General features: G+C 36.4%; 1 protein-coding gene and 1 long non-coding RNA gene across 2 annotated transcripts in view; one reads left to right on the top strand and one right to left on the bottom strand.

Annotated features, from left to right (window-relative positions):
- Nucleotides 1–3,845: 3,845 nt before the first annotated feature.
- LOC124871639 overlaps nucleotides 3,846–27,285 on the bottom strand; it is a 42,557-nt gene continuing 19,117 nt past the window's right edge. Inside the window, exons 2-5 of the mRNA XM_047371099.1 lie at nucleotides 18,962–19,303; nucleotides 7,575–7,682; nucleotides 5,237–5,545; nucleotides 3,846–4,654 (exon numbers count right to left, since the gene is read on the bottom strand). Of these exons, the coding sequence (XP_047227055.1) occupies nucleotides 4,287–4,654; nucleotides 5,237–5,545; nucleotides 7,575–7,682; nucleotides 18,962–19,303 (1,127 nt within the window). The 3' untranslated portion in view covers nucleotides 3,846–4,286. The remainder of the gene's footprint in view (nucleotides 4,655–5,236; nucleotides 5,546–7,574; nucleotides 7,683–18,961; nucleotides 19,304–27,285) is intronic.
- On the top strand, nucleotides 10,534–16,270 carry LOC124871654. The gene is made up of 2 exons (XR_007039064.1): nucleotides 10,534–10,951; nucleotides 16,227–16,270. It is a non-coding gene; the product is annotated as an uncharacterized LOC124871654 (long non-coding RNA).

The raw sequence follows: 27,285 nt of genomic DNA on the forward strand, positions 1-27,285 counted from the left end.
ATGTTTCTACATTGATGTGAGCCACTGAACTGGGAGGAAAGAAAGCAGCAAGAATCCACCAGTGATCAGATTCATCTCAAGATCAACCAAAGATCTAGTCTGGAAATCTGCAAAGAGCTCCGAGTTCCTCAGAACCAGAAAGTTAAAATGTGGTGAAGATCTAACCACCAAAGATGAAGAGCTGAACAACAAATTATGGCCACATATTGATGAGGAACGCAGACAGGAGAAGAAAGTCTTCTTCATGGAGCCAGGACCTTCACTGATGGAAGGAAATCAGAGGAATAAGGAACTTCCTCGTCTTCTGACATTTTTTCTTTATCTCTGATTTATGCCGTTTTTCAGGAGTTCAATTAAAATGCAGGAAACATTTTTATCATTTCAGGTTTAGTGACAATTTCCTGGTTTGCTCTGAGCTTCTGACACATTCCCAAGGTGATGAAAATCATTTTCTACATTCACCAACCTTCAGTCTTTAAGTGAGTTTATTGATCTATTGATCATTCTGTCTTGATCACTTTATTGGTTGAATGTAAGGAGTATTCATGATCAGCTACAGAGAAAGGCAGCTTTTTATTTTCTACAACAAACACATGCTGTGGCTTCAGACTTTAGCTTTTAGAAAACTCGGTGGAGAGAAAACATCTGGATGTCTGACAGGAATAATAAATCAGCTGGTGTTGCCATATTAAGAGGCTCTTTTCAGGGAAAGATACTTAAAAATGTTGCTCAGTTATGGAAGATGGATTATTTTAGTCACTGAATTTATGGATCATGTTTCTGTGTTGGGGAACATAAATGGTTACAAAAAAAGCCAAATGATCAGAATTATTTTAAGGAATTTAAAGAGGAAATTTATACTTTATTAAACATCTTTTTGAATATAAAACTAGTTTTAGGAGGAGATTAAATCACATTAATAATCCTCAAATAGATTATTTTCCACAGAGAAAATCCACAGATTCACAGACTGAACTTCATGATTTATATTTGCTGTTGAATTGTTCTGATATTTGGAGACAAAAAAAATCCATTTGGAATAAAAAGATCTTCATAAGATTTCTAGAATAGATTTAGGCTCAAATGACTTAAAGTGACGTTAAAATAGAAACATTAATATTTACTGATCATAAAACAATCCTTTTATACTTACACATGATAAACCAGGCAATAAAACATATTAAATAATATACTTTTTAATAATAAACTCTTTAAAATAAATTAGCAGTAATTGGGGAATGCAGTAGAAGAAAATATTTATGGCAAATATTGGGAATATGCAGAATTTCTAATTTAAAAAGCTGCAATTAAAAGATGGAAGAAATTAGCCAAAGAAAAGATAAAAATAAAGTTGTAAAAGAAATAATTGTTGTTCATGAAGACGATGAGCTTCTCAGACTGATATCAATAAGTTACTGAACTACAACCTGAATTAGGTCGTATTTATCAGGGTTTGGCTCAGGGTGCTGATGTTCTCTCTCCATGGAAATGGATGGAGAACGGAGAAAGGAACAACAAATACTTTCATCATCTGGAAAAATGAAATGAAATGATCAACCATTTACATAAACCTAAAATCAACTATAAAATATCTGAAAACTCAACTAATCTCTGTCTTTATTGAGGAATTTAACCAAAAGCTCTAAAAGAACTGACAGTAATAACCTCCCCTTTCTCTCAACAATTAAAAATAAAACTAATTATTGACAAAGATCTAAAGGAGTTCTGGGATCAAGAATTAAACCTGGAAGAAGTGAAACATTGAATCAGTAACTGAAGAACAATAAATCCCAGGTAATGACGGCCTTCCTGGAGGATTGGATCAGATGTTTCAGGACCACATCACTGACTTCTTATTAGATGTTTCTAAGGAGGCCATAGAAGCCTGTAAGCCTCCAACAATGTGTCAGGACTTCATGACATTGATACCAGAACCTGATGAGGATCCAGTACAGGTTGATAACTGGAGGCCAGTTACATTCATTAACAATGATGCAACATTGCTCTCATATTGCTGCAGAAAGACTGAAGTCCTGTTTAGAGACCGTTCTAGATGACCGTCAATCAGGCTTGATGCAAGGAAGACCCATAAGCAGCAATATTAGGCTGATCCTGGATCTGATTGGTTATAAGGATGACATCACTGACAGCAGCTATATTGTGTTTATTGACATTTATAAAGCCTTTGATGCTGTAAACCACACATTCTTACTTGATGTTTTGGACTTCCTAGATTCTGGTCAATGCTTCAGAAAAGCCATTAAAACATTTTATAACGATTGTAACAGTTTGGTTAAACTTCTGTGGGGAACCACTGGGAGATTTCCCATTTCTCAGGGAATTAAACTGGGAGATCCTGCTGCCCCAGTCCTGTTTTTATGAGTGATGCAGATGTTACTGCTGCAGATCCAAAAGGACTCATTTGAAGGGATCACCGTCTCAGGTCAGGAAATGAAATGCTGTCAACCAGCAGATCATTCAGATATCTTCTTGAAAGATGAGTTTCAGATAAATAAATTATAGACTGTATTAATGTTTCTCTGGAGGATCTGGGCTTACTTTAAACATTCAGAAATGTGTCCTGTTCCCTCTCAAAGAGGTTGTGTCCATAAAGAAACTGAAGGTCTTCCTGTCAAAGAAGAAGAAACTGATTTGGGAATTAATATTTGTTGAGATCAGTCTGAGAGGATCATATCTAACTTTCAACATTTAATTCCTAAAATGAAAACTAGATTTGATCCGTGGATCATGAGAGATCTGTCGCTGAAAGCTAGAATCATTTGATCTAAAACAGAGAGATTATCTCACTCAGTTTATCCTGAAAAACTCATAGATGTTCATAAATCCTTCATAAAAAGTGGATTCTGCTCTTTATGACTTTGTCTGGAAAAATAAATCTCATTATTTCAACAGATCTGATCTAAATAATCTTTATAATCAAGGAGGTTTAAATATGTTAGACTTCAATACATCAGATATGATCTTCAAGCTGAACTGGATCAATCATTTCATTAGAGACAAACAGATTATGGTGATTAAAACCAAACCTTATTAATAAACTAATTGGACGGATTGAATTTCTTCTTAAATGTGATTTAATGTCGACTAAATTCCTGTTCAGTCGTCTAACTTTTCATCATGTCGGCTTCTTATCTACAAACATCAACATTAATGTTCGATTTGGAAAAACTAAAATATGAAAAACAAAAATAAATCAATATTTTATGAGAAATGGATCCAAAATAATATGAATTATGTTTCCAACTAGTGAATGAAATCTTCTGACATCTACTGAGTTTTTGAGGACTTTAGATGTTCTAGTATCTGAGAGAGAATCCAGTCCAGGTTCTGATGTGGTTCTAGTTGGTTCTGTTAGGCTGCTACAAAACAGAAATGGACCCAATATATACAGACACCACTGAATAAACATATTCTCATTAATGGCATTAATATCTTGGATAAAATGTAATAAATTTCTTAGGTTTATGATTGATTGTCCAATAACTCCTCGTTGTCAGTTTTATTAGAATATTAACTTTATGAATATTAACGGGTCGTTGATCTGGACTTATAATAACAAGGATTTAGTCACCAACAAGGTCAAGAAAGTTCACTTTAAAATAATTCATTGAATTTATCCAACAAACCAATTTATTAAACATATAGAAATGACTTGGATGAATCTTGTTCTTTCTGTAAAACAGAAACAATTTCACATCTTTTTATGATCGTATTTATGTTTCCTTTTTCTGGACTGAAACTGAAACGTTATTTCAACTAAATTATGGCATTAATATTAAATTATAATATTAGGATGTTATTATTTAATGATATAAAAGACTGGACCAGAACTCATTCTTTTATTTTAAACATTTTGACTCTAATGGGTTCATTTTATATTCATAACAATAAATTGTCTAAAATAAAACCCAAAACTCCTCAATTCAAGGCTGAGCTGAAAACCTACTTTGGATCTTTGAAAAGTTGAACAAATCTGAAAACAACATCAGACTGCAGCTGTAGATAGACGATCTTCTCTAAAACTAGGAGCAAAAAGCTGCTTTGGAAAGAACAGAAAGGTCAAAGTTCAGCTTTTTAAAGCTGTTGTACAGAAACCAGTTCAAAACCAGTCAGAGTGCAGCAAGAAATGAAAGAGGTGTTCATTAGGTTTGCTATATAGGGACCCACAGAGTTAAAACCTGTTTCCATGACTACAGGAGGAAAGCTGTGAAGGAGGCAGAGAGCAGCTTTAAACTATCTCAGATAATTCAGATGGAGACACAGTTTCAACCTGAGAAGACAGGTGAGTTCATAGAGGTCACAGCAGGACCCAAGGAGGAAGAAGATCTGATGATCTTTACTTTACTTACTAGGAGACGGAGAATCCTCTTGAAGTCTTCATAGAAATAATGTTTCCAAGCTTCTTCTCTTCTCATCTTGTTGTACGCTGTTTTAGCTTCATAACCAAACTTTAGGAATTCTTCATCTTCATCAAACAGGATGCAGGTTGGAGTCTTTGGGGAGTCCAGTCCCAGTTCTTCACCCCATCTCTTTAACTGGGTCCCACCTCCTTCCTCTCTGGGTCTGACATTGAAGGCGTAGCCACTGTATCCTGAACCAAAGTCTATGGCTATGATAAAAGAGTCAGCTCCAGCTGGTTGGAGAAGAGAAGAAAGTTAGAATCTGAACAAAGAGCCGTTACTGTTTTTACAAGAACAAGTTTTTACTGAAATAAAACCACAAAAACAAATATATGTTTCTATAAGTTTATCATTTTAACTCTGCCACTGAAAAACTAACCTGAAACAGTAAAGTTTAGTCATTTAATATTTAATTTTCCACAGATTCTACTGGTCCAGCTGCCCTGTGATGGACTGGTGACCAGTCCAGGCTGGACCCCACCTCTCACCCAATGGTTCTAGGCACCAGCCCCCTCCATGCCATCCTGAACGGATAGGTGGGTATGGACAATAGATGGATGAAAGGATGGATACTGGTACTCCTAAATATTCAATCATTTCATATAATACCAGGAAATACCTTTTGTTTCACAGCATCTATTATGAATAATGTTTCTATTCTTTATTACATCATTTTCTTCAGTATTAAAGATTATATTTCTGTAGCATGTTTCCTCATTCTAACCTTCATATTAATAACTCAGAATAAAGACCAACTCCCCTGGTTTTATTAAAGATATCATGAATAAAATGTGACTTTTATTTACAGTACTGACCTTTGACATTGAGCAGCACTTGTTTCTCAGTCAGGATTTCATCTGAGCTCCTCTTGTAGACGGTGCAGGTGTAGATGTCTGTGTCTCTGTCTGTGGGGTTCTTCAGGGTCAAACTGAAGTCTCCAGATTTTAGTTTTTCCTTCATCTTTGTTCTGTTTCTATACAGCCTGTGTTGATCCCTGTCATTACTGTGGACCATCCTACCAGAGCTGTTTCTCCACGTTACTATGACTCCTTCAGGTAGACGGACTGTAGTTTTAAAGGGCAGCAGAACAGACTCCACTCCTGGATCCACCTCCACCTTGTAGACTGAGAAACAAACAGATCAGCTGCACTGACAGCAGTAGAACTGATGATGTTGATGTTCACAGTAATGGTCCTCAGTAATATTCCAGGAGAAGACCACCTCTTCACAACGTGTCACTCAGGGTTTTGTGACCATGCAGATGCAGAATGCAGCTGACAGAGCTGCATGTGATCAAAACTTCATTTCAACACAGAAGAAAAGACTCACTATCATCCAGATGTTTATTCATGAAGAGAAATCCCTCCAATCTGTTCTACTTTTTAACTAACAGATGATGAACCACATTACTGCTGCCTCCTAGTGGACAGGAGTGAAAACAGTTGACTGATGAGTCAAATGCAGAGAAGTGTTTCCAATGACCTCCAGGTCATCACCCTGTAACCTGGGATGGATTTGTGTTTAGTGGTGAGAGGAAGCAGCAGTAATATTCAGCAGGACAGTCAGAACCTCATGATGGTTCTGGTTCTGGGAACTTCACAGTGCTTCTCCTTTTATTAAACTCACTCTTCATCAACCTTAGAAGGCCCGGTTGGACGGCTTAAACATTACCTTTGAATTAGAGATTAAATGATAAAAGTCTGACATTCAAGTTTTAATTATTAGTGATTATTTCATCATTATTTTATTTGATGGTCATGTGATGCAGCTCATCATGAATTTATTTATTTCTCAGCCTCACAAATTAAATCACTCAGTTATTCTAACACTGCTATAGAAAAGGTTATTGGTCTGCAGCTGAGCTGCTGTGCAGGTTAACCAATCAGATGTTAGACTTTATTTAGCCACAAACAGAAGCTGTTTAAAGTATTTCATGATGTATTGTAAGAAGGGAATAAGAAACTAATGGAGAAGAAGGAAGGAGGAGAACTTTCTCCATCAGGGTATCTGGTCAGAGATGATGGGAAGATGGATGGAGCTAAAAACAGGACTGGAAGGAAACCAGTTAGAGGCTGAAAAGACTTGAGACTGGGAGGAAGTTCATGTTCCAGCAGAACAACGACCCTAAACATAAAACCAGAGCTACAATGAGATGGTTCAGATCAGAGCATATTTATGTGTTAGAATGGCCTAGTCAAAGTTCAGATCTAAACCCAGCTTGGTTTCTGTAGAAAGACTTAAAACTTGCTGATTCTAGACTCTGTTCATCCAATGTGACTGAACTTGTTGAAAAGAAGAATGGAAACATTTGAGTCTTTAAATGAGGAAACCTGGTAGAGACACGTCCCCAAAAGGCTTCAGGTGGAACATCAGAGAAAGATGGTTCTACTAAATATTGACTCAGAGGGGCTGAATACAAATACATGACATACTTTTTATACTTTTATTGTTTTTAATTTGGAAAACAATTATTGATTTCCTTCTACTTGTTAATTATGCACTAATTTATGTTGTTCTACTGCCTAAAATCACATTAAATGTATTTATTTTTATAGGTTTAAGTAACACAATGTGGAAAAGTAAAGGGGTGTAAATACTTTAGCAAGGCACTAAATCTGTTTTAGCTTTGATAAACGCAGGTGAAACTGAAGAGAGTTGCTAGGAGGAAGGACTCCATCTTCACGACAAAAGATGGATGAATGGGTGGGTTGCTGTAGTACTACAGTAGTACTACAGTAGTACTACAGCAGTACTACAGTAGTACTACAGCAGTACTACAGTAGTACTACAGTAGTACTACAGTAGTACTACAGTAGTACCACAGTAGTACTACAGTAGTACTACAGTAGTACTCCAGTACTTTCCATTCTAAACTTGGACATTCTTTGTATTCTCATTCACCATAAAGGTATATTGGGGTTAATCTGGGTTCAGTTTCTGATCATAGAAACACAGAAAACTGAGCATGTTAGGGGATCCATCCCATAATAGTAAAATGATGACTATGAAACCATGGCAACCCTGAAGCTTCCTCCATCTTTCTGCTTCAGCTCATGGTTCAGTGTCTGAAATGGTCTCAATGTGTCGAATGAAAACTGTTAAAACCTCAGCATGTCAGACATCAGCATTGATACGGTTGTAAAAGGAACTTACCTGACATGAAATAATGTCTGAAATGAAATAAAAGGCCTCCAGAAACAGCAAGAAGAACCAGCAGAACCAGTAGAACCAGGAGAACTTTGGCCCAAACTGGAAATATTTCTATGGAAAAACATAAAGACCAGTTAGATCTTAGACTCTTAATTACAGAATTAAGTTAAAATATCTCAGACTTTTCTTTAAATTACTTTTTCTAATTTCATTTTCCCTGGAAATTTGCCACTTTGGACAAATTACAAATATAAGTAAATGGTTTAATAATACTTTCAATAGTTTTTTATAATCATCATGTCAGTCCCATCACTATCAACAGATGTTTTAGTTTTGTTTTTTCTCACCATAGTTTGAATTTTATTTTCACTTATATCTCCTAGAAACATTGAGTGTAAACTTCTACAGCCACGCTGCACATTTCCACCTCTTTTATCATTTATCTTAATGGAAGAAACCAGGTCTGGTTCTAGATTTACAAAAAAGGAATTCAAATTATTTATTTTTTTCAGTCAATCTTGTTTCTTCCTTAAAAAATATTTTTCAGGATGATTTTAGTTCAGTCTTACAAAACTATTCAATATTTTCCATGTTTTTTCATATCACCACTATTCTCTCTCAACTTTAAATTGTAGTAATCTTTCTTGGCTTGTCATATTAACGTTGTTAACTTGTTTTTATAAATCTTGTATTTCATTTCTTTAGATTTAGTTGGAAATCTAACAAAATCTCTATATAATTTATTTTCTTCTTATAATATTTAACAGTCCCTTGGTCAGCCAGGGTTTTACAAATGTCATTTTTATTTTTGTGACACTAATATCAGGCAGTTCTTATCATATAATGATTTATATACTTGTAAAAATGTTTCATAAACCCCATTCACATCCTTCACATATTCCCCACTCTGTGGATCTGAAGGACAACTGCAGCCTGCTGAGATAAGGATGAACCGTGGAGAAAAACTGACACAGAAAGAGACTTCTTCATCACTACAACAAATAGAAACTCCTCAGACTCCAACAAGACAAATGGACCCCCCTAGACCCAACAGAGGAGCCCAAACCTCCTTCCCCCAGACCCCAGAAACATCTCTGTGAGATGTCAAGGGTCCAGGTGATAAGACTACCAGCAGTGATTATCTCCAGGAAAAGCTTGGGCTCCGATGGCAGAATGCTGCAATATCTCTGTTTTAATACGTAGCAGGAAAAAAAGATAAGATAAGAAACAATAGACAGAAATAAAACCTAAAATCTATTCCTTGTCGAGTTCATCTTGCCAGAGAAATATTACCAGCCACTAAGTCACTTAAACTGGTTCTATTAAACATTAGATCTTTGTCAGGAAAATAATTTTTAATCAATGATTTAATTACTGAGCATAATCTTGATTTTATGTTTTCAACAGAAACATGGTTACATGAAAATAGTGAGACTGATAGAATCAACGCCTCTAAATAACCAGACCAGGAAGCAGAGGAGAGGAGGAGGCTGCCCACCTTGTTTCATGATTCACTAAAGTGGAAGAAGGTGTTCCTGGGCAGATTTGACTCTTTGAATATCTGGCTGCCCAGGTAAAGGTCCCTGCTGGATCTATGTTCCTGAATCTTTACAGGCCTTCAAAATCCAAATCAAACGTTTTCAATGATTTCAATGACCTTCTATCTGTGATATGTGTTGATTATGACTGTTTAATCGTTGTGGGAGACTTTAACATCCATGTTGACAACCTGAAGACAAAGAGGCAAAAGAACTATGTGATAAACTTAAAAATGTGGGTTTGATTAAACACCTGAAACTGCCAACACACAAAAGGGAACACATTTTGGACTTAATCATCAGTAAGGGTCTGAACATTTTAAATTTGTAACTAATGTTTCCATATCTGACCACTTTTCTGTTACTTTGATAGCAGCTTTTCTATTAACTTAATTAGCGAAAGAGAGATTATAAGAAAAACATTTTTTAAGGACAGTGCAACTAAAATCTTTAAAGGGGACAAATCCTGCTTTTAAATCCATCCTTTTCTTATTTAAATCATTCAGATGTGGTTTGTATAAAGTGGAACTGCATCGTTTTGGTTTGATTTTAGCTCCTCAGGTTCATTTTACTCATTTTTTAAGCTTCTTTTTGACCTCGTTTTGTTGCCGTCTCTTTAAATGCAAATGATGAACTTCAACCCCGACCTCCTCCAGGCTGCAGAGCCAAACAAGAATCCATTACTTTACTTTCCCTCCATAAATATCAGCAAATGTGTAAAAAACAAGAAGTATATAGAAAATCATTGCACCAACAATGTGCTACGTTTACTAATGCATGAGAACAACAGCACTAAAACTAATACTGTAGCTGTAAGCTATCAAATGCAACAAACAACGATGGTTGATTAACAGGCTTTTGCTGAGCAGCAATCATCTAAATCAGGTGTTAAAGTAGAGAAACATCAGGACCTGGTGAGGACTGACTTTCAACACCTCTGCTCTAGTAGACTACATGAAAAATGTCAATTATTCAACAATAGCAGAGAAACGTTCAGGAATTCACAGTAGAAACAAAAGCTGTAATCCATTACTAATGTTACTGACAATATTTTTACACAAACTACATGTAAGATACCTTTTAAAATGTTAATTTTACCACAAAGTGAATGAATACAACTTTTAAACAAAGAGCCCAACATAGTTAACGAGTTAGCTAACGCTAGCATCAAGAACATCACTGAAAGCATTAGGATCGTGTGTTTCTCAAGACAAAAAGGGCAACTAAACAGACTGTAAAACTGTTCATTTAATATTATTAATTAAAAACACAATAAGGTGATGTCCTTAAGGAGCTAAAAGCGAGCAAACAGCGCTAACATTAACAGGAGGCACGAAGCTGAGCTATCAGAACAACAGCCAGTCAGTTCTATCAACACCTCAACAATCAAGCTAGCTGTCATTTTACCGTTATCTGCAGCTAACCTCTTTGCTCTGTCCGTCGCTTCCATAGACAGAAGAAACTGACCCTCAGACAGACGGAGTCTTTCGGCTAATCCTCCTTCATTCTGGCCGAGGTTGCTGAAACACTCCTTCACACAAACGAAGAGGATTTTCTCCACGGATGTCGACACGTTTCCATGAAAAATACATTTAACCAGGAACTCCGAAGAGGTTCTGATCCAGGAGGACGGTGTAATGACTGGTGTGGGTTAATACATCCAACAACAGAACATTTAGATTTAACCGCTTGCTGCTTCGGCGTCCTTCAACTTGAACTACAAGAATACTGCGAGAAACAAAATGGCGGATTCGCTGGATTGGTTAACAGGTGTTGTGTGAAATTCTGTTCCCCTGAAATATTCTGTTCCCCCTGTGTCGGGAGCGCGCACTGCAGCCAGAGGTATGGCAAGCCAACTGTGCCACAATACGCCACTTTTACCACGCGTCTGGTTAAAAGGTCGCGCAAAAAACGCTGTTTTATAAGTCAGAACTCCGTAAAAAACGGAGAAAATCCCATCAAAACGCCGTTTTTTACGGCGTTTAAAGAGCACCACAGAACGCTGTAAAAAACGGCGTTTGTCTGGTCACTGAACGCGGCTTTTTACGCGCGACTGCGTTCAATGTCCCGAGAAAACGCCGTTTTTTACTGCGTAAAAAGTGTCACAGAACGCCGTAAAAAACGGTGTTTTCTCAAATTAAGCAATTCTCTGCCCACACTCTTCTTATCCAGTAAATTTAAACTCCAGCCATCCAATAAGAGAAGTAGAACTGCAGACCCCACTAATTCATAACAGATCAACTGATGTTTCTTTCTGATAAATGTCATATATTCTGCAGCACTCAGTGTCAGTGTTTGCTTCTGTAATTATCTCAATATTAATTTTAATGTCTTTAAAGTCAAAAGAAGAGACAAAATAAACACAATAACCTTCTGAAACAAGTGAAGATCGACACGCAATTTTGAAATCCGAGTTGTAGCTGTAATACTATTCTCCTCCACCAGATGGCATCGCACGGGAGCTAGTCTACAGAAACGCGATCTGTGGACATTTGGTGGTTGTAATGTTATTAAATACAGAAAAATTAATCTTGTATTCCGTGTTTGCTGTTATTTTTCTATGAACAATTACTAGAAAGATTCTTAATCTATTAGTTGGCATAAATAAGAACCTTTAAATAGAAATTCTCTATCTCATTATTTAGTTTTTTATACAACTCAGAAAAGGTCCTAATAAAATGATCAATACAACTATCTGATGTTCAATAACACAACAATTTTTTACATTTTTACTAAAATAATGACCAATTTCCATATCTCATTAATGTAATTATCATGTTACATATTTTCAATCAAAGCAAGACAGCCCAAAAAGACATAAACCTGCAGTTCCTTCTGCGTGTCACAGTCCTAAATAATTATCCAGGTGCTCTTTATCTTTACTCATACATGTCTCTCAAAGTGCAAATACAATACTACAATACAGACATCTTTCCATCTACACATTTATTCCCTCACTTGTACATTAAGTAGGCCTATTCTGTTTTTGCTTGGTTATAATCTGGTTAAATACAGGAAAAGAAACGTGTGTTGTGTTATTATTTTTCTATAAACAACTTTAGAAATATAAAGTTTTTTTGTTGCGCCTTTTTTAGAAAGATGAGAGGTCTGTAATTTTCATCATACCCTTCAACTATGATAGACAAAATAAAAAAATAATCCAGGAAATCATATTGTAGGATTTTTCAAGAATATGTAACTTCTTCTTTAAGAAGCTCTCCTGTCTGGCACCTGTTTGAACTCGCCATCTGTATAAAAGACACCTTTCCACAGCCTCAAACAGTCAGACTCCAAACTCAACCATGGCCAAGACCAAAGAGCTGTCAAAGGACACCAGGAAGATAATTGTAGACCTGCACCAGGCAGGGAAGAGTGAATCTACCATAGGCAAGCAGGTTGGTGTGAATAAATCAACTGTGGGAGCTATTGTAAAGAAATGGAAAACATAAAAGACCATTGATAATCTTCCTCCATCTGGGGCCCCATGCAAGATCTCATCCCGTGGGGTCAAAATCATCATGAGAACGGTGAGCAAAAGTCCCAGAACTACATGGAGGGACCTGATGAATGACCTGCAGGGAGCTGGGACCAAAGTAACAAAGGCTACCATCAGTAACTCACTACGCCGAGAGGGACTCATATCCTGCAGTGCCAGGCGTGTCCCCCTACGTAAGCCAATACATGTCCAGGCCCGTCTGAAGTTTACCAGAGAGCATATGGATGATCCAGAGAAGGACTGGGAGAATATCATGTGCTCAGATGAAAGCAAAATATAACTTTTTGGCACAAATTCAACTTGTCGCGTTTGGAAGAAGAATACTGAGTTGCATCCTAAGAACACCATACCTACTGTGAAGCGTGGGGGTGGAAACATCAAGCTTTGGGGTTATTTTTCTGCAAGGGGGAAAGGATGACTGATCCGTGTTAAGGAAAGAATGAACGGTACCATGTATCGTGAGATTGTAAGCCAAAACCTCCTTCCATCAGTGAGAGCATTGAAGATGGAACGTGGCTGGGTCTTTCAGCATGACAACGATCCCAAACACACCGCTCCGGGAACGAAGGAGTGGCCCAGTAAAAAGCATTTCAAGGTTCTGGAGTGGCCTAGCCAGTCTCCAGACCTCAAACCCATAGAAAATTTGTGGAAGGAGTTGAAATTCCATGTTTCCCAGCGACAACCCAAAAACATCACTGCTCTATGGAGGAATAGGCAAAAATAGCAGCTACAGTGTGTCCAAACCTTGTGAAGACATACAGGAAATGTTTGACCTCTGTCTTTGGCAACAAAGGTTATGCTACAAAGTATTGAGATGAACTTTTTGTTATTTTATATACATTTTATACTTTATAACAGTACTACTTAATGTAGTAATATTGAATATACCCTACCGGTCAAAGATTTTAGATACATTTTCTCCCTTAATGGGTCTCTTTATTTTCATGACTGTTTACATTGTAGATTCTCACCAAAGGCAACAAAGCTGTGAATGAACACACACATGGAATTATGTAGTAAACAAAAAGTGTTAAATAACATTTTTATATTTTAGATTCTTCAAAACAGCCTCCCTTTGCTTTGATTACTGCTTTGCTCTCTTGTTATTCTCTCCATGAGGTGGTCGCCTGAAAAGGTTTTCCAAAGAGTCTTGAAAGAACTTCCCAGAAGTTCATTGAGAGACGACCAAAGGCTAATATTTCAGTCATCACAGCAAAGTACGGCTACTTCAAGGAATCTAAATATAACATAAAGTTATTTTACAATATTTAGGTTGCTACATAACTCCATATATGTTCATTCACAGTTTTGATGCCTTCAGTGAGAATCTACGTACAATAGAAATAGCCATAAAAACAAAGAAAACCATTAAATGAGAAAGTGTTTCTAAAACGTTTTGTTATAATTTGGGGTTTTTTGGTTTCAGGTTTTTTACTTATATGTTTTTCACTGCTCAAGTTTTGAATCATGATTTTGTTTATTTTTCTGGGCATGTTTTAGTCTGGTTCATGTTTTGTTTGTATATTAGAGTCTCTGTTTTTGCCGCAGCCACGTTTTGTTCGGTATGTCAATTACGTTTTTTCGGTTCACCTGCACCATGTTAATCAGTTTTGTTTTCCACCTGTACCATGCTCCATATATACACACCTGTTCAGTTAGTCGTGGCGGAAACATTTTTCATGCTCAAGTCTTGTCTTTTTGATCATGACATGCCTGTCTTGCCTGTTTTTTTGTTCCTGCCTCCTGTAGTGAGTGAGTTTTTTGTTATTAAATCTTTTGCATTTACCGTCATGCTGCCTTCTAGTCTGCATTCTGGGGTCCTATATCAAGTAAACCGTAACACGTTTGGCCGATAGTGTATCTGTATTTCAACCAATTATGATTTCAGAATACATTTACACATACAGTGTCTGTGAGGAGACACTCAGACAAAAATATTTTTGTAGCATATTACAAATATTAGTTTTACATTCAACTAAATCTGACACCAGTAGATGTCTTATATTTTTGTTGAGCAACACGGTTCTCAGTCTGCATGTAGAACAGGAGTGTAGCAAGAAAATGATGTGATCTGAAAGACCTTTTATGGGGTCAGCTACTTTAGGTGTAAATGCTTTGATTTTGACTGAATTATAAAACCAGATCATTTTGATGTTATGATGCAAACCCAGGTAAGCTTGCAGAGAGGGTTTTCTATTGTTATCTGGACCAGTAGCTCAGGTGAAAGTCCCTCTGTTCTCTGTCCCTCATTGTGACTCTGAAAAAACTGAGTCAACCTCTACCTCATGTTTTACTGGGTGAATATTATTGATTAGCTGTATCTTTAATTTAGACCTTACAGAGTCAGTATTTAGTGTTTTACAGCTAACTTCAGCCTAGATATCCTGCTCAGCCTCAGCCTGTTCCCACATGCTGCAGGCTACCGTTCTAAAATGAAATGAATGAAAATACATGAATAAATCATAGAAATAAACAGTGGGTAATAAAAAAAAAAGGCAAAACAAAAAAACTTTATATTTCTAAAGTTGTTTATAGAAAAATAGTAACACAACACACGTTTCTTTTCCTGTATTTCACTAGATTATAACCAACCAAAAACAGAATAGGCCTACTTAATGTACAAGTGAGGGAATAAATGTGTAGATGAAAAGATGTCTGTACTGTAGTATTGTATTTGCACTTTGAGAGACATGTATGAGTAAAGATAAAGAGCGCCTGGATAATTATTTAGGACTGTGACACGCAGAAGGAACTGCAGGTTTATGCCTTTTTGGGCTGTCTTGCTTTGATTGAAAATATGTAACATGATAATTACATTAATGAGATATGGAAATTGGTCATTATATTAGTAAAAATGTAAAAAATTGTTGTGTTATTGAACATCAGATAGTTTTATTGATCATTTATTAGGACCTTTTCTGAGTTGTATAAAAAACAAAATAATGTGATAGAGAATTTCTATTTTAGGGTTCTTATTCATGCCAACTAATAGATTAAGAATATTTCTAGTAATTGTTCATAGAAAAATAACAGCAAACACGGAATACAAGATGAATTTTTCTGTATTTAATAACATTACAACCACCAAATGTCCACAGATCGCGTTTCTGTAGACTAGCTCCCGTGCGGTGCCATCTGGTGGAGGAGAATAGTATTACAGCTACAACTCGGATTTCAAAATGTCGATCTTCACTTGTTTCAGACAGTTATTGTGTTTAATTTCTCTTCTTTTGACTTTAAAGACATTAAAATTAATATTGAGATAATTACAGAAGCAAACACTGACACTGAGTGCTGCAGAATATATGACATTTATCAGAAAGAAACATCAGTTGATCTGTTATGAATTAGTGGGGTCTGCAGTTCTACTTCTCTTATTGGATGGCTGGAGTTTAAATTTACTGGATAAGAAGAGTGTGGGCAGAGAATTGCTTAATTTGAGAAAACACCGTTTTTTACAGCGTTCTGTGGTGCTCTTTAAACGCCGTAAAAAACGGCGTTTTGATGGTATTTTCGCCGTATTTTACGGCGTTCTGACTTATTAAACGGCATTTTTTGCGTGACCTTTTAACCAGACGCGTGGTAAAAGTGGCGTTTTGTGGCACAGTTGGCTTGCCATAGAGACGGATCCGACCGTCTTCACAGCTTTTCTGATCAATTTGTCGGTAAAACGACGAAACGTAATTATGTTAATGTTGTTACTTTATTTTTAATCAACAGCTCCTAGAAAAAGTAAATAAATACAAAATGAACCTGATCTTGTGAGGTTTTTATGCACAATTTCGTGTTGTTTGTCTTTTCCAACTTGTGTCATGTTCACTTTAACCTGACGGACATCAGCCAGCCACCAAACACTGTTTTCCAATACGTCGTGTTTATTTATACTTTTTTATTACTGATATAAAACAATGGATGCTAACTAAACTTATTTAACTAAATAATCTGAACTGAAACTATCTCTGTAGTTATGCTGCTATAGGCTTAGGCTGCTGGAGGACATAATGACCACTTTCACTCTCTTCGCTACATTCTCACACTACTCTCCAATTTTGCACTATTTGCTGTTATTTCAACTTTTAACCTTGTTCTCTCTATTCTCTTTCTAGAAGCTACACCTGGCCTGACTCTGTGTCTACCTGTGACACCTTTCTGGAGAGGAGAATCGTCCAAGCTTCTGCTGGCAACAACTTAATGCTCACCTTCTACCGATGATCCACATGGCCCTGTCTTTTAGTGTTTAACCCTTTCTCTCTCCTAGACATGGCGACTGAATGAGCTTCTACTGTAACTAACTCTATGTGCTCTCTTTCAGACTCTATCCTTGAAAACTGGCTCAGAGTTTTTCTGTTCTTTCTTTCTAGGTGAAACGACTAAAGGAGCTACATCCATTAACATTTACTTTTCCTTCCCATAGAAAGTACTCCTGGATCAGTGCTTCTTTGTTCTTTTTGTGTCTCTGCTCTGTTCTCTCAAACCCCCAGTCAGTCGTGGCAGATGGCCGCTCACACTGAGCCTGGTTCTGCTGGAGGTTTCTTCCTATTAAAAGGGAGTTTTTCCTTTCCACCGTCACTACATGCATGCTCAGTATGAGGGATTGCTGCAAAGTCAACGCCAGTGTCCACTGTCTCTACTTGCTCATCCAGGAGGAGGGAATGCTACAAATCTCTGACTCGATGCAATCTGCTGGGTTTCCTTAGACAGAAAAACGTTTTATCCAATTTGAATAAATAACTGAATCTGACTGCACTGTTCAATGGTTAGGATTAATTGGAATGTATGAACCTGACTGTTGTGAAGTGCCTTGAGACAACATGTGTTGTGAATTGGCACTATATAAATAAACTGAATTGAATTGAAATGCTTGATTTTATGTTAAGAAAATATGGGCCTAAAAGCATTGAGTGCATTCATTAATTTTAGCTTGTAGTGCAACTTTTCTTTTCTTTATTTTCCTTTTTTTAACTTTATCATGCCACTGCAATGTACTTTCTTATGTTTTTTGTAATGTACTTTGAATTGTCTTGTTACTGAAATGTTCTTTATAAATAAACTGGTCTTGCCTTGATGGTTTATGCTGGGATATAAGAGCTGTTTTAAACCAATAATATTATTGGCCTGATTGATCACCTGTTTAGTTTGTTACCGTACTAAGATGTTATATTAAGGAGAGAACGCTCTCAGTAAATGACCTATAAACCAGGGTCATCATGTGTCGTTGTCTTGGGCTTTTAAAAGTTTAATTTGGGTGGAACTGGAAAGAAAGTCTGTTATCCTAATTTTACTCAAGTATTTAAATTAGTGACCTGCATTACTTTAATTTTCACAAACTACAACATAACTAAATGAAAACAGGTTTCCAACATGTTCAGCAGCTTGTTAAAGCAGCTCTAACATCACATCAAGATGAATAAACTGTAGAACCAGCTTCCTCCTGATCACACGCAGGTCCAGCAGAACCTTTTCATGCTCAGATCTTCAGCCAGAGACTCAAACATCTGAACTGGAAACCATCAAAAGTGAGGAATCCTAAAGAAATCCCAATGATGAATTCCTCCAACCATCCATATTAAAACTCCTAACTTGTTCTGTTGAACATTTAAACTGTTAACCTGTTAACAGAACTTTCACATTCTTTACAAACTCTATAAATACATCTGCACATATTGTTCTATTGTTTTATCTTTTTTATCCTTGTTTCCTGAATCAGTTTTATTTGTTCATGTTGCTGCTTCAGTTTGAAGGTTCTCATGGTCCTTCTGTTCTCTTAGTCCTGGACACAAAGGCTTTTCTCTGCTGTTTTCATTACCAACCTATCATGATGACACCACCACAGTTATCACCTGCATTATGTTTCCTCACATTCAGCATCTGCTGACCTCGCTCTATGGTTTTATGTGACGTATCGATTCGTGGCTCAGTTGCTGCCTGTCCTCCACTTTGTTATAATATAACTAACAGTTAACTGTGGAATATTTACTAGTGAGGATATTTCATGACTATCATGATGCTGTAATTTACTAACCTTCTGACATCGATCCATTCTATCACTGATGTTTGTAGAAGCAGCCTGCATGTCTACCTGCTGGATTTATACACCTGTGGTCATGGAAGTGATTGAAACACCTGAATTCAATAATCAGATGGAGGAACCTGGAATACTGGAAAATGTTTCATTTCCTTCTTGTTGGATTTTCATTTGTTGTTGTGAGACTTGCTGAACAAAGAAGGAAGAACTGAGCTTCACAGAGAGAAGATGTTCTCTATGTATTATTGTTTTACGACACCTGGATTCAATAATTGGTGGGTGTGACCCAATACTTGCACATAGAGTGTATGTATACACCAAGGTAACTGACCTCTGACCTGTAGCTGAACGTCTGACAGTATTTCTTCTTCTTCATCAATGATGCTGCAGACGTAGTTTCCGATGTCAGAAGGTTGTGGTTCTCTCAGAGTGAGGCTGAAGTCACGAGAGTCTAGAGCATCAGGTCTCATTGATGTTCTTCCTCTGAAAAGCTGATTTTGTGCAAGTTCGTCGTCTCCTTCTCTACGTAGATGGACAATATTGGGATTGAGATCCAAGCGGCTCCATTTCACTGTGACAAGCTCTTCTAATACTTGGTCGTACTGGCAGGGCAGCACCACAGATTGGGCCCAATCATAAACCTCCACTTTTACTGTCAACGAATCCTGAGAGGCTGGAAGGAGACATAAACAAAAGACGTGTTTTAGTTCAGTTTGTTAAAATAAATACATTCAAATCAAAGACATTTATCTATTCATCATTTAATTCTCTAATTATCAAATTGGCTCAGTTCCCTGCATTCCTACATATTTTGCAGTTATGAAGGAAAAGGGAAAAACTCAGTGATAGCAAAATTTAAAATGCGTTTGTCCTTCTGAGGTGATGATCTGTCTGACCTGACAATGGCTTCCACCTTCCTTCCTGCTCCCTCCTGCTGGTCATCTCCACTGTATTTACAAGCTAAAGGGGGAATGTTTATCACAGAGGAGCCGAGACGTCTAGGAGGGAATTAATTCAATGTCTCACCTTTGCTCTTATTAGAGGGTGGCTGCATTGGGATTTTACAATGCTGATATAAGTACACGTTTCCCCTTTGTCTGGACAGAACAGATTCGGCTCATTTCAGTAAAGCGTCTGATTCTGGAAATCTGTCTCCCTTATAAGCAGGGGTGAAAGTGAGCCGGTACGGTCCGGTACTGCGTACCACTAAAAGATTCTGCGCCGGACACAGTACCGGGAAGAGGGAAGAACGGCTGTCTGCTATGAAGCTGTCATCCAGAACCAATTACGGCTGCAAAAATTCACGACCACACAAAGAAGATCAGATCTGCTACCAATAGACAGTCTAAAACATGACTTAATCTGTTTATAAATATAGTTATTTTCCCCTCATTCCAGATAGTTTCTGAACTGTTCTGCTATGCTGGAGCCTCAATGCTCTTGCTTTGCTTCTCTTCCCTCGGAGTTTGAGGTTTTAATGAACGAACCAGCTTTTAAAACGAGCACCGCTACGTTTAATGTCTGTCTGCTCGCTGCTAAATACTCCAGTTAAAAGCAAAGGGAGAGAAACTAGTTGTGGTTCATGTTATTTTGCTGAATTACAGCAACACAGTTCAGCTCGAAAACACCGTTTATGACCAGAAATTTCACATACGCTACACGAGAGCGCATGCGCGCTTACCTCCAAAACAGAGCGGTTGCCGAGGAGCCCGGTGCGTTCGATTCTTCTTCTTCTTCTGTGTTATTTTTTGGCAGTTGGAAAATAACGTTATGATGTGCATTACCGCCACCGACTGGTATGGAGTGTGGTTCTTCATGGTTTTAAATCTTATTTACTATTACAACAATCAAATTCTATTTATTAATTTAGTGCTTTTGAAAAATCTAATTATAATTTGAATGTTTGCTACCTAAACTTCTTTGCAAAGTATCTCTCAAAATAAAATTTTCTTTAATACCTACAAATTCTCTCCTTAAAATTGTTCTTTCTTGTTCATATTTCTGACACTTCAATATTACATGTTCTATTGTTTCCTCCTCTCCACAATGATCACATTTTCCTCTATTATGTTTCTTTATCTTAAACATTGTAGAATTAAGTCCTGTATGTCCTAGTCTTAATCTTGTAATTAATCTTTCCTCTTTTCTACTCCTTCTTCCTGTTCTTACATCTCTTACTATCTTGTTGATTCTGTAAAACCATCTTCCTTTCCTTTCTTCATCCCACCTTTTTTGCCACTCTTTCCTGATTCTCTGTTTAATTATATTTCTTGCCTGTGACCTACTAATATTTATTATAAAGCTAATGTTTTGTGTTGCCTTCTTTGCCATCCTGTCCACCATCTCATTCCCTCCAACTCCTATGCTCAAATGCTGCTCCTATTTTTTCATCTGTTTTTGATGCGTCTGTAAATCTGGACATAATGATAGTAAATGTTTATATATTCTTGTATTATACTTGAATCTAATCTACATTTTGGATCCTTTTTCTTTTCCATCAATGCCATATCCACCACTGCTTCTGGTAACAGCCACGGTGGCACTACTGGAAAAGGCAACATTGAACTTATTTATTTTTCATATATTTGAAATTCTTCTGCTATATTATTGATAATCCAACCAAAACTCTTAACTTGTTTTTTTTCTTTTTCCCAGCATGGTTTTAAAATATCTCGTGTGGGATGATCTGGATTATTGCTTTGTAAGTTTATCCAGTAATTTATTGCTAACTATTTCCTTCGTAGATCTAATGGCATCTCTCCCATCTCTACCTGAAGTGCTGCTGTTGGACCGGTTCTGATTACTCCTGTACAAATTCTTAAAGCTTGATGTTGTATATTGTCTAATTTTATAAGATGATTGTTTGCTGCTGATCCATAAATTATACTTCCATAATCAATATTTGATCTAATTAATTCTGTATAAATTCTTTTTAATGATATTCGATCTGCTCCCCAATCAATACCAGCCATACATCTCATAATATTTAATATTTCTTTGCATTTATCTATGATTCTTTCTATATGTACTTTCCATATAATTTTTTCATCAAACCATATACCTAAAAATTTTATATTTTTTACTTGTTCTAAAACTTGATTGTATAATTTTAGTTTTATATTTTCTCTTTTCATTTTCTGTGTAAACACCATTACTTTTGTTTTTTCTACTGAGAATTTAAATCCCCATTGATTTGCCCATTGTTCTGTTCTAATAATCTCATCCTGTATTTTCTTTTCAATAAGTTTGATATTACGACCCCTTTTCCATATAACTCCATCATCTGCAAATAGTGAACAACCGACTTCCTTACCAATATTTTTAAATACATCATTTATCATTATAGAAAACAATAATGAACTTATAATACTTCCTTGAGGAGTACCATTATCTATTATATATTTACCTGACAATTCTTGACCAATTCTTACTTGTATTTTTCTATTTGATAAAAAATCTTTAATCCAGTTAAACATTTTTCCAGTAACATCCATTTTATTTTATTTAATTAATAATCCTTCAACCCACATCATGTCATATGCGTTTTCTATGTCGAAAAATACAGCTACTACATTTTCTTTGTTTATTTGTGCTCTCCTAATTTCATATTCTAAACATAATGCAGAGTCATTTGTGCTTCTCCCTTTTCTAAACCCATTTTGATTTCTAGATATATATCCATTAATATTTAAATAATATGTTAATCTATTATTAATCATTTTTTCCATTATTTTACAAATATTTGATGTTAATGTGATCGGTCTATAATTTTCTGGTTTTGTGTTATCTTTTCCTGGTTTATCTATTGGAATAATTATTGCTTCCTTCCAGCTCTGTGGCAGCTCTCCCTCCTCCCAGACTTTATTGTATAATTCTAATATTTTGTCTTTTGCTTTGTCATTAAGATGTTCTATCATTGTATAGTACATTTGATCTTTTCCAGGTGATGTATTTTTTGTTTTCCTGGTTACAAAGTTAATTTCTCCTTTTGTAAATGATTCATTTATTAATTTATTTGTATCTACATTATTTTGCATTAATTCTTTATATTTCATCTTTGTGATTTCCCTACTTTTCTTTCCCTCTTCACTAATATTATTTGAACTATGAATTTTACTAAATGTTTTAGCTAATATTTCTGCTTTTTCTTTATCTTCCGTTATAGTTATATTATCTATTTTTAATATAGGATATCCATATTCTTTTCTAATACCGTTCTGTTGGATGGGTGCAAAAACTTGTTATCACTCATGTAAAAACCTTGGGTTGCAAGGCACCTGCACTATGCCTTCCTCCCTGTGTGTGTGAGATCATTGTTATCTCTGTGAGAACCAGCCTCCTTTCCGTCTCACACACACACACCCTGTCTGAACTGTCTGTTGAACTGTGCATATAAATAAAGAGATAGGGTGTCAAAACTTTGTAGTTTCACTGCAAAGTGGGCTACCCTTGTCACAAGTAACTCTGACTGTATCGTTTTTACCTCTGAGTTGACTAAATAATACCTAACATTTATTGGTCCTTCGAGCCGGATTAATTCAATAACCTTATTTCTCTTTGCTTTAACAGTGACTCTGGGATCCGTGGGGGAAGCCTGACGTCGAGCGAAGCACCGCTGCACAGCCTCCATTAGCCGGAGTGGCTGAAAGTCCCGGTGTGTGTGAATTCACACCTGGCCAGTGGGTTATCGCCTTCCTCTGCGCGGGGTGACTCTCACAGGGTCCAAAGAGTCACCAAGAAGTCAACTCCGAGGTGAGACAGTTTTAAAATACAGTTCATAGGAAAAGTACTTAACAGTCGTTGGTAGTGCGTCGCCGGTAAGGACGCTGCATTCGAATGGTTTTATTCCACCGTGAAAGGAATAGTGACAAATTTGGTACAATCCCGCCGTGAAGGGGATTAAAGAAAACGACTGAGGATTATTCCCCTGTGAGGGAATAGAGTAAGCGCTATATAAATAAAAGAAGAAAAGTACTTAAAAGTCGTTGGTAGTGCGTCGCCGGTAAGGACGCTGCATTGGGATGGTTTTATTCCACCGTGAAAGGAATAGTGACAAATTAAGGTAGGGCCCCGCCAAGAAGGGGGCCAAATAAAACGACTAAGGGTTATTCCCCTGCGAGGGAATAGAATAAGCGCTATAAAAGTAAAAAGAACGGAGTAAATTGAGCTCATAAAATAACACCAAGTTAACTTAGAAAAAATTACAAGGTACCTGAAACTAACTGTGTGACTGTGTTGTGTGTGTATGGAGGACTAAGCATTTTAATAGAATCAGCAGGATTCTGCTAGTCCTGTGTTTTATTTTGCCCAGATTAAAACTACGTACTGGTGACTTTGGAGATTCAGGTCGGATTTCATTCCAGAAAATTAACACCGCTGCGAATTAGTTGCAGTAGAAGGGCGTGTTAATGTCCTCTCCATAATGTCTCATGCCAGTGACCTTTTATCTGGGACATTTATACTATAATTAAACTAACATAAAACATAATGGGGAAGAAACAAAGTAAACTAATTGACTTAGAAGGGGAGGTAAAGTTTATGGAGAACTATGTAAAAGGAGCAGGTATGATCTGTCATAGATAAAAAATAAAAAACATGGGTTTTTGGGCAAATTAGATACAAAGGATGTCTTAAAATTACAAGGGGATCTAAAATTAGCAATAATGAAAACTAAAAAGAGAAAAATAACAAAGAACAATGGGGAAAGAACAGAGAAAAATCTCTGATTTAACAGAAATATGTACACGATGGCATAAAAATATGGATTTTCAGGTAACTTAATTATCACTGAAATCCTAAAACTACACGGGGATCTTAAACTGGAGATTATGCATTCAAAAGATTCAAGAGACAATAAAAAACCTTGCCAGATTATAATTTCAAAGGGGACTTTTCAGTCCCTGAGTGCACACAGTTGATAAACAGATTAAAACAAAAAGTTTAATTAAAAAAACAACAATAAGAGCAGCTTTTAACTGACATAGCCATAATACTGAGGCCTTCAGAAAAGCACAGGAAAAAACTTTCAGCTTAACTGAAAACAAATAAAGGGGGGCGGACTGCCACCCATCCCAGTTTAGAATACCAAGGTAGCCCCAAATTATAAAGACTAAGAGATGGTTTTAGAGGACGTGGTAAAAGAAGTTAAAAGAGGAGGTGACAATGTGGACAACATGGAAACTGTCCAACTGGACAACCCAGTGAACAATGACTAGAGAAGAGAGAACAGAATGTTGTTAAAGAAGTAATCTGAGAGTAAAAGATTTTGTAGGCAAGCATTAGTGAGAAACAGGTGCTTTAAAAATCATTCTATGGTGTTATACTACCAATAATATCATGATAAAATGCAAAATATTCATTTTACAGGGAAATAATTCCATATTTGGCTCAGATTGTGTGCATTCTTGATTTTTCCTCTTTGAGAGAAGTTAAATTTCAGCTCTGTGAAATGACCTTGACAAAGAGATGCAGCTGCCTGAAAACAAAGATAAAACTTCTGCAAACAGCAGAAGTCTGTCTCTGCTGAAAGGTCTGAAAAAAATTGTAACTCTACCCTGCATGTGTCAAACTCAAGGTCCGCGGGCCAAAACCGGACCTCAGAAGTTTAGTGGTTCTCTAGAAGTAGAGCCTTTTAATATGGTGATTGTGTGCTTGAATGTTATCTTGTTAATCAATAAGCAGTTTTGTCTACATTCTGCCACAATCTGCCTTTTGAAAATGTTTTGAATCTTGCTCTTTATGTATAAAAAAAAAAGAAAGAAAAAAATTGGCTAAAGTCTGCAGACACAAAATGAACCTGGATTGAAGCTCTAACTAAGTTTATTTAATCTGAGATCTTCTCCAAATGCAACAGTATATGTCAGTCTACATGAGATACTAACAACTTCACCTACTGGTATAATATAAAGATCTGAGTGAATATGTGAAACAAACAATGATGAAAGTTTTTCAACAGGTGATGCTCATCCAGGAGGAAGACAGTGTTCCTAGGAAATGCAGCTCATTCATTAACAATCAATTTTTCTCCTATAGGTGGAAGTTTTGCTGACTAATCATAGGCTGGATCTATGAAACATTATGTGCACAGACCAAATGACCAAGGTTCTGACTGACTTATGAACCTCATTGACCTGACAATGATAACATGACACCCAACAGATAACACCTTTAAGGTGGACCCACTAAGACCACCTTATTGATTCTTGGTGAATAAAAAAAAGAATTGAAGCGTTCAAAACAGACCTTGTGGAAACGAAAGGGGTTATGAGGAAACAATGTGCATTTTAAGAATAATAGAAGTCAAATTATGTTCAAATGTTTGCAAATAAAATTACTCTGACAGAGAAATAAGTAAGTAGTGTGTGAATGTGTGTGAATGGGAATGACTGATTTCATTGTAATGCATCTTTGAGGGACCTTAAAAGCGCTAATAAAGGTCTGATGTTCTGATGATCTTTGCCAAACTTATATCTTAATAAGGTTTCCAGAATCTTTTTCAAAAAATCATATAAAGATGGCAAAGGTTCTACCTCTACTGAAAATACTGATAACCATAGGAAAGTTCATAGACCCGTCTTGAATTTTTCCTAATTCTTTTACAAACAGGTTATTTAAACTTTCATGTGGCCAAATGTCTGTATTTGACTTTCTGTTTTTGTGAAATAAATGTCTGTTTCATGTTATGTAAAAATTAGAGTCCTCAACATTACCATAATAATATTAGGTCAGTTCTCTATGGTAAAACAAAAAGATTTTAACAGACGTTTAGACTTTTTCCAGTCAGGTTCAAAATGATTGAATTAGACTCAAACTTAACATAAGATGAAATGAACCTTAACAGAATTACTGGACTGGACTGAAATAGAGAAAACTTTAGTTAATTGAAACAAACTTTAGTTACTTGAACTAAATACAAAGCTGACTGAAACTGTATGTTGTATCTATAAAACTGGGTAAAACAAACTAAGATTATAAGATATAATATGCCCTTCATTTTTTGTGTTCATCAGTGAGTGAGTTTTTATTTTTTATTTTTAATAAGAACTAAACCAACCATTATTTATAATAATAGCAACTACCAAAAATATTGATCTCATTTTTAAATGTAATAAGGACTTACTTTATAAAATATGGTAAAAAAGAATAATAAGAATTTGGAAAAACAGAGGCTTTAAACCTCTGCAGGAACAGCACTGACACTGTCAAAGGTGGATCCTAGTTACAGGAATCTGGAAGCTCATTCTGGCGTGGACAGTCAAAGTCCATCTAAGGATACATTTAGATGAGGCAGAGGGACAAATACAGGGCTTAGCTGAGAGCAAAGAGAGCAACATGCATCCTGCCCTAGCTGCTGTCCCACCTGAACTGTGGTCCCAATCATCAACTGATGTAGGGCTTATAAAGGGGTTCCCACCATACAAGGTTAAACTAATATCTGAAAAAAGGCCATTAGTCCGCCAATACCCCTTAAAGCCAGAAGCTGAAGAAGATACTAAGCCAATAATACAAGATATGTTGAAGTCAGGAATATTAAGAGAAGCACCTGACGCTACATGCAAGACATATCACACTGACATCACTATTATTATCACAGCCAAACATAACTCTAAAAAGATGTGCCCTTTAAATCCAAGTACTCTAATACCTACTGCAGAA

Source organism: Girardinichthys multiradiatus, chromosome 7 (assembly GCF_021462225.1).
Source record: "Girardinichthys multiradiatus isolate DD_20200921_A chromosome 7, DD_fGirMul_XY1, whole genome shotgun sequence".
NCBI lineage: Eukaryota > Metazoa > Chordata > Actinopteri > Cyprinodontiformes > Goodeidae > Girardinichthys > Girardinichthys multiradiatus.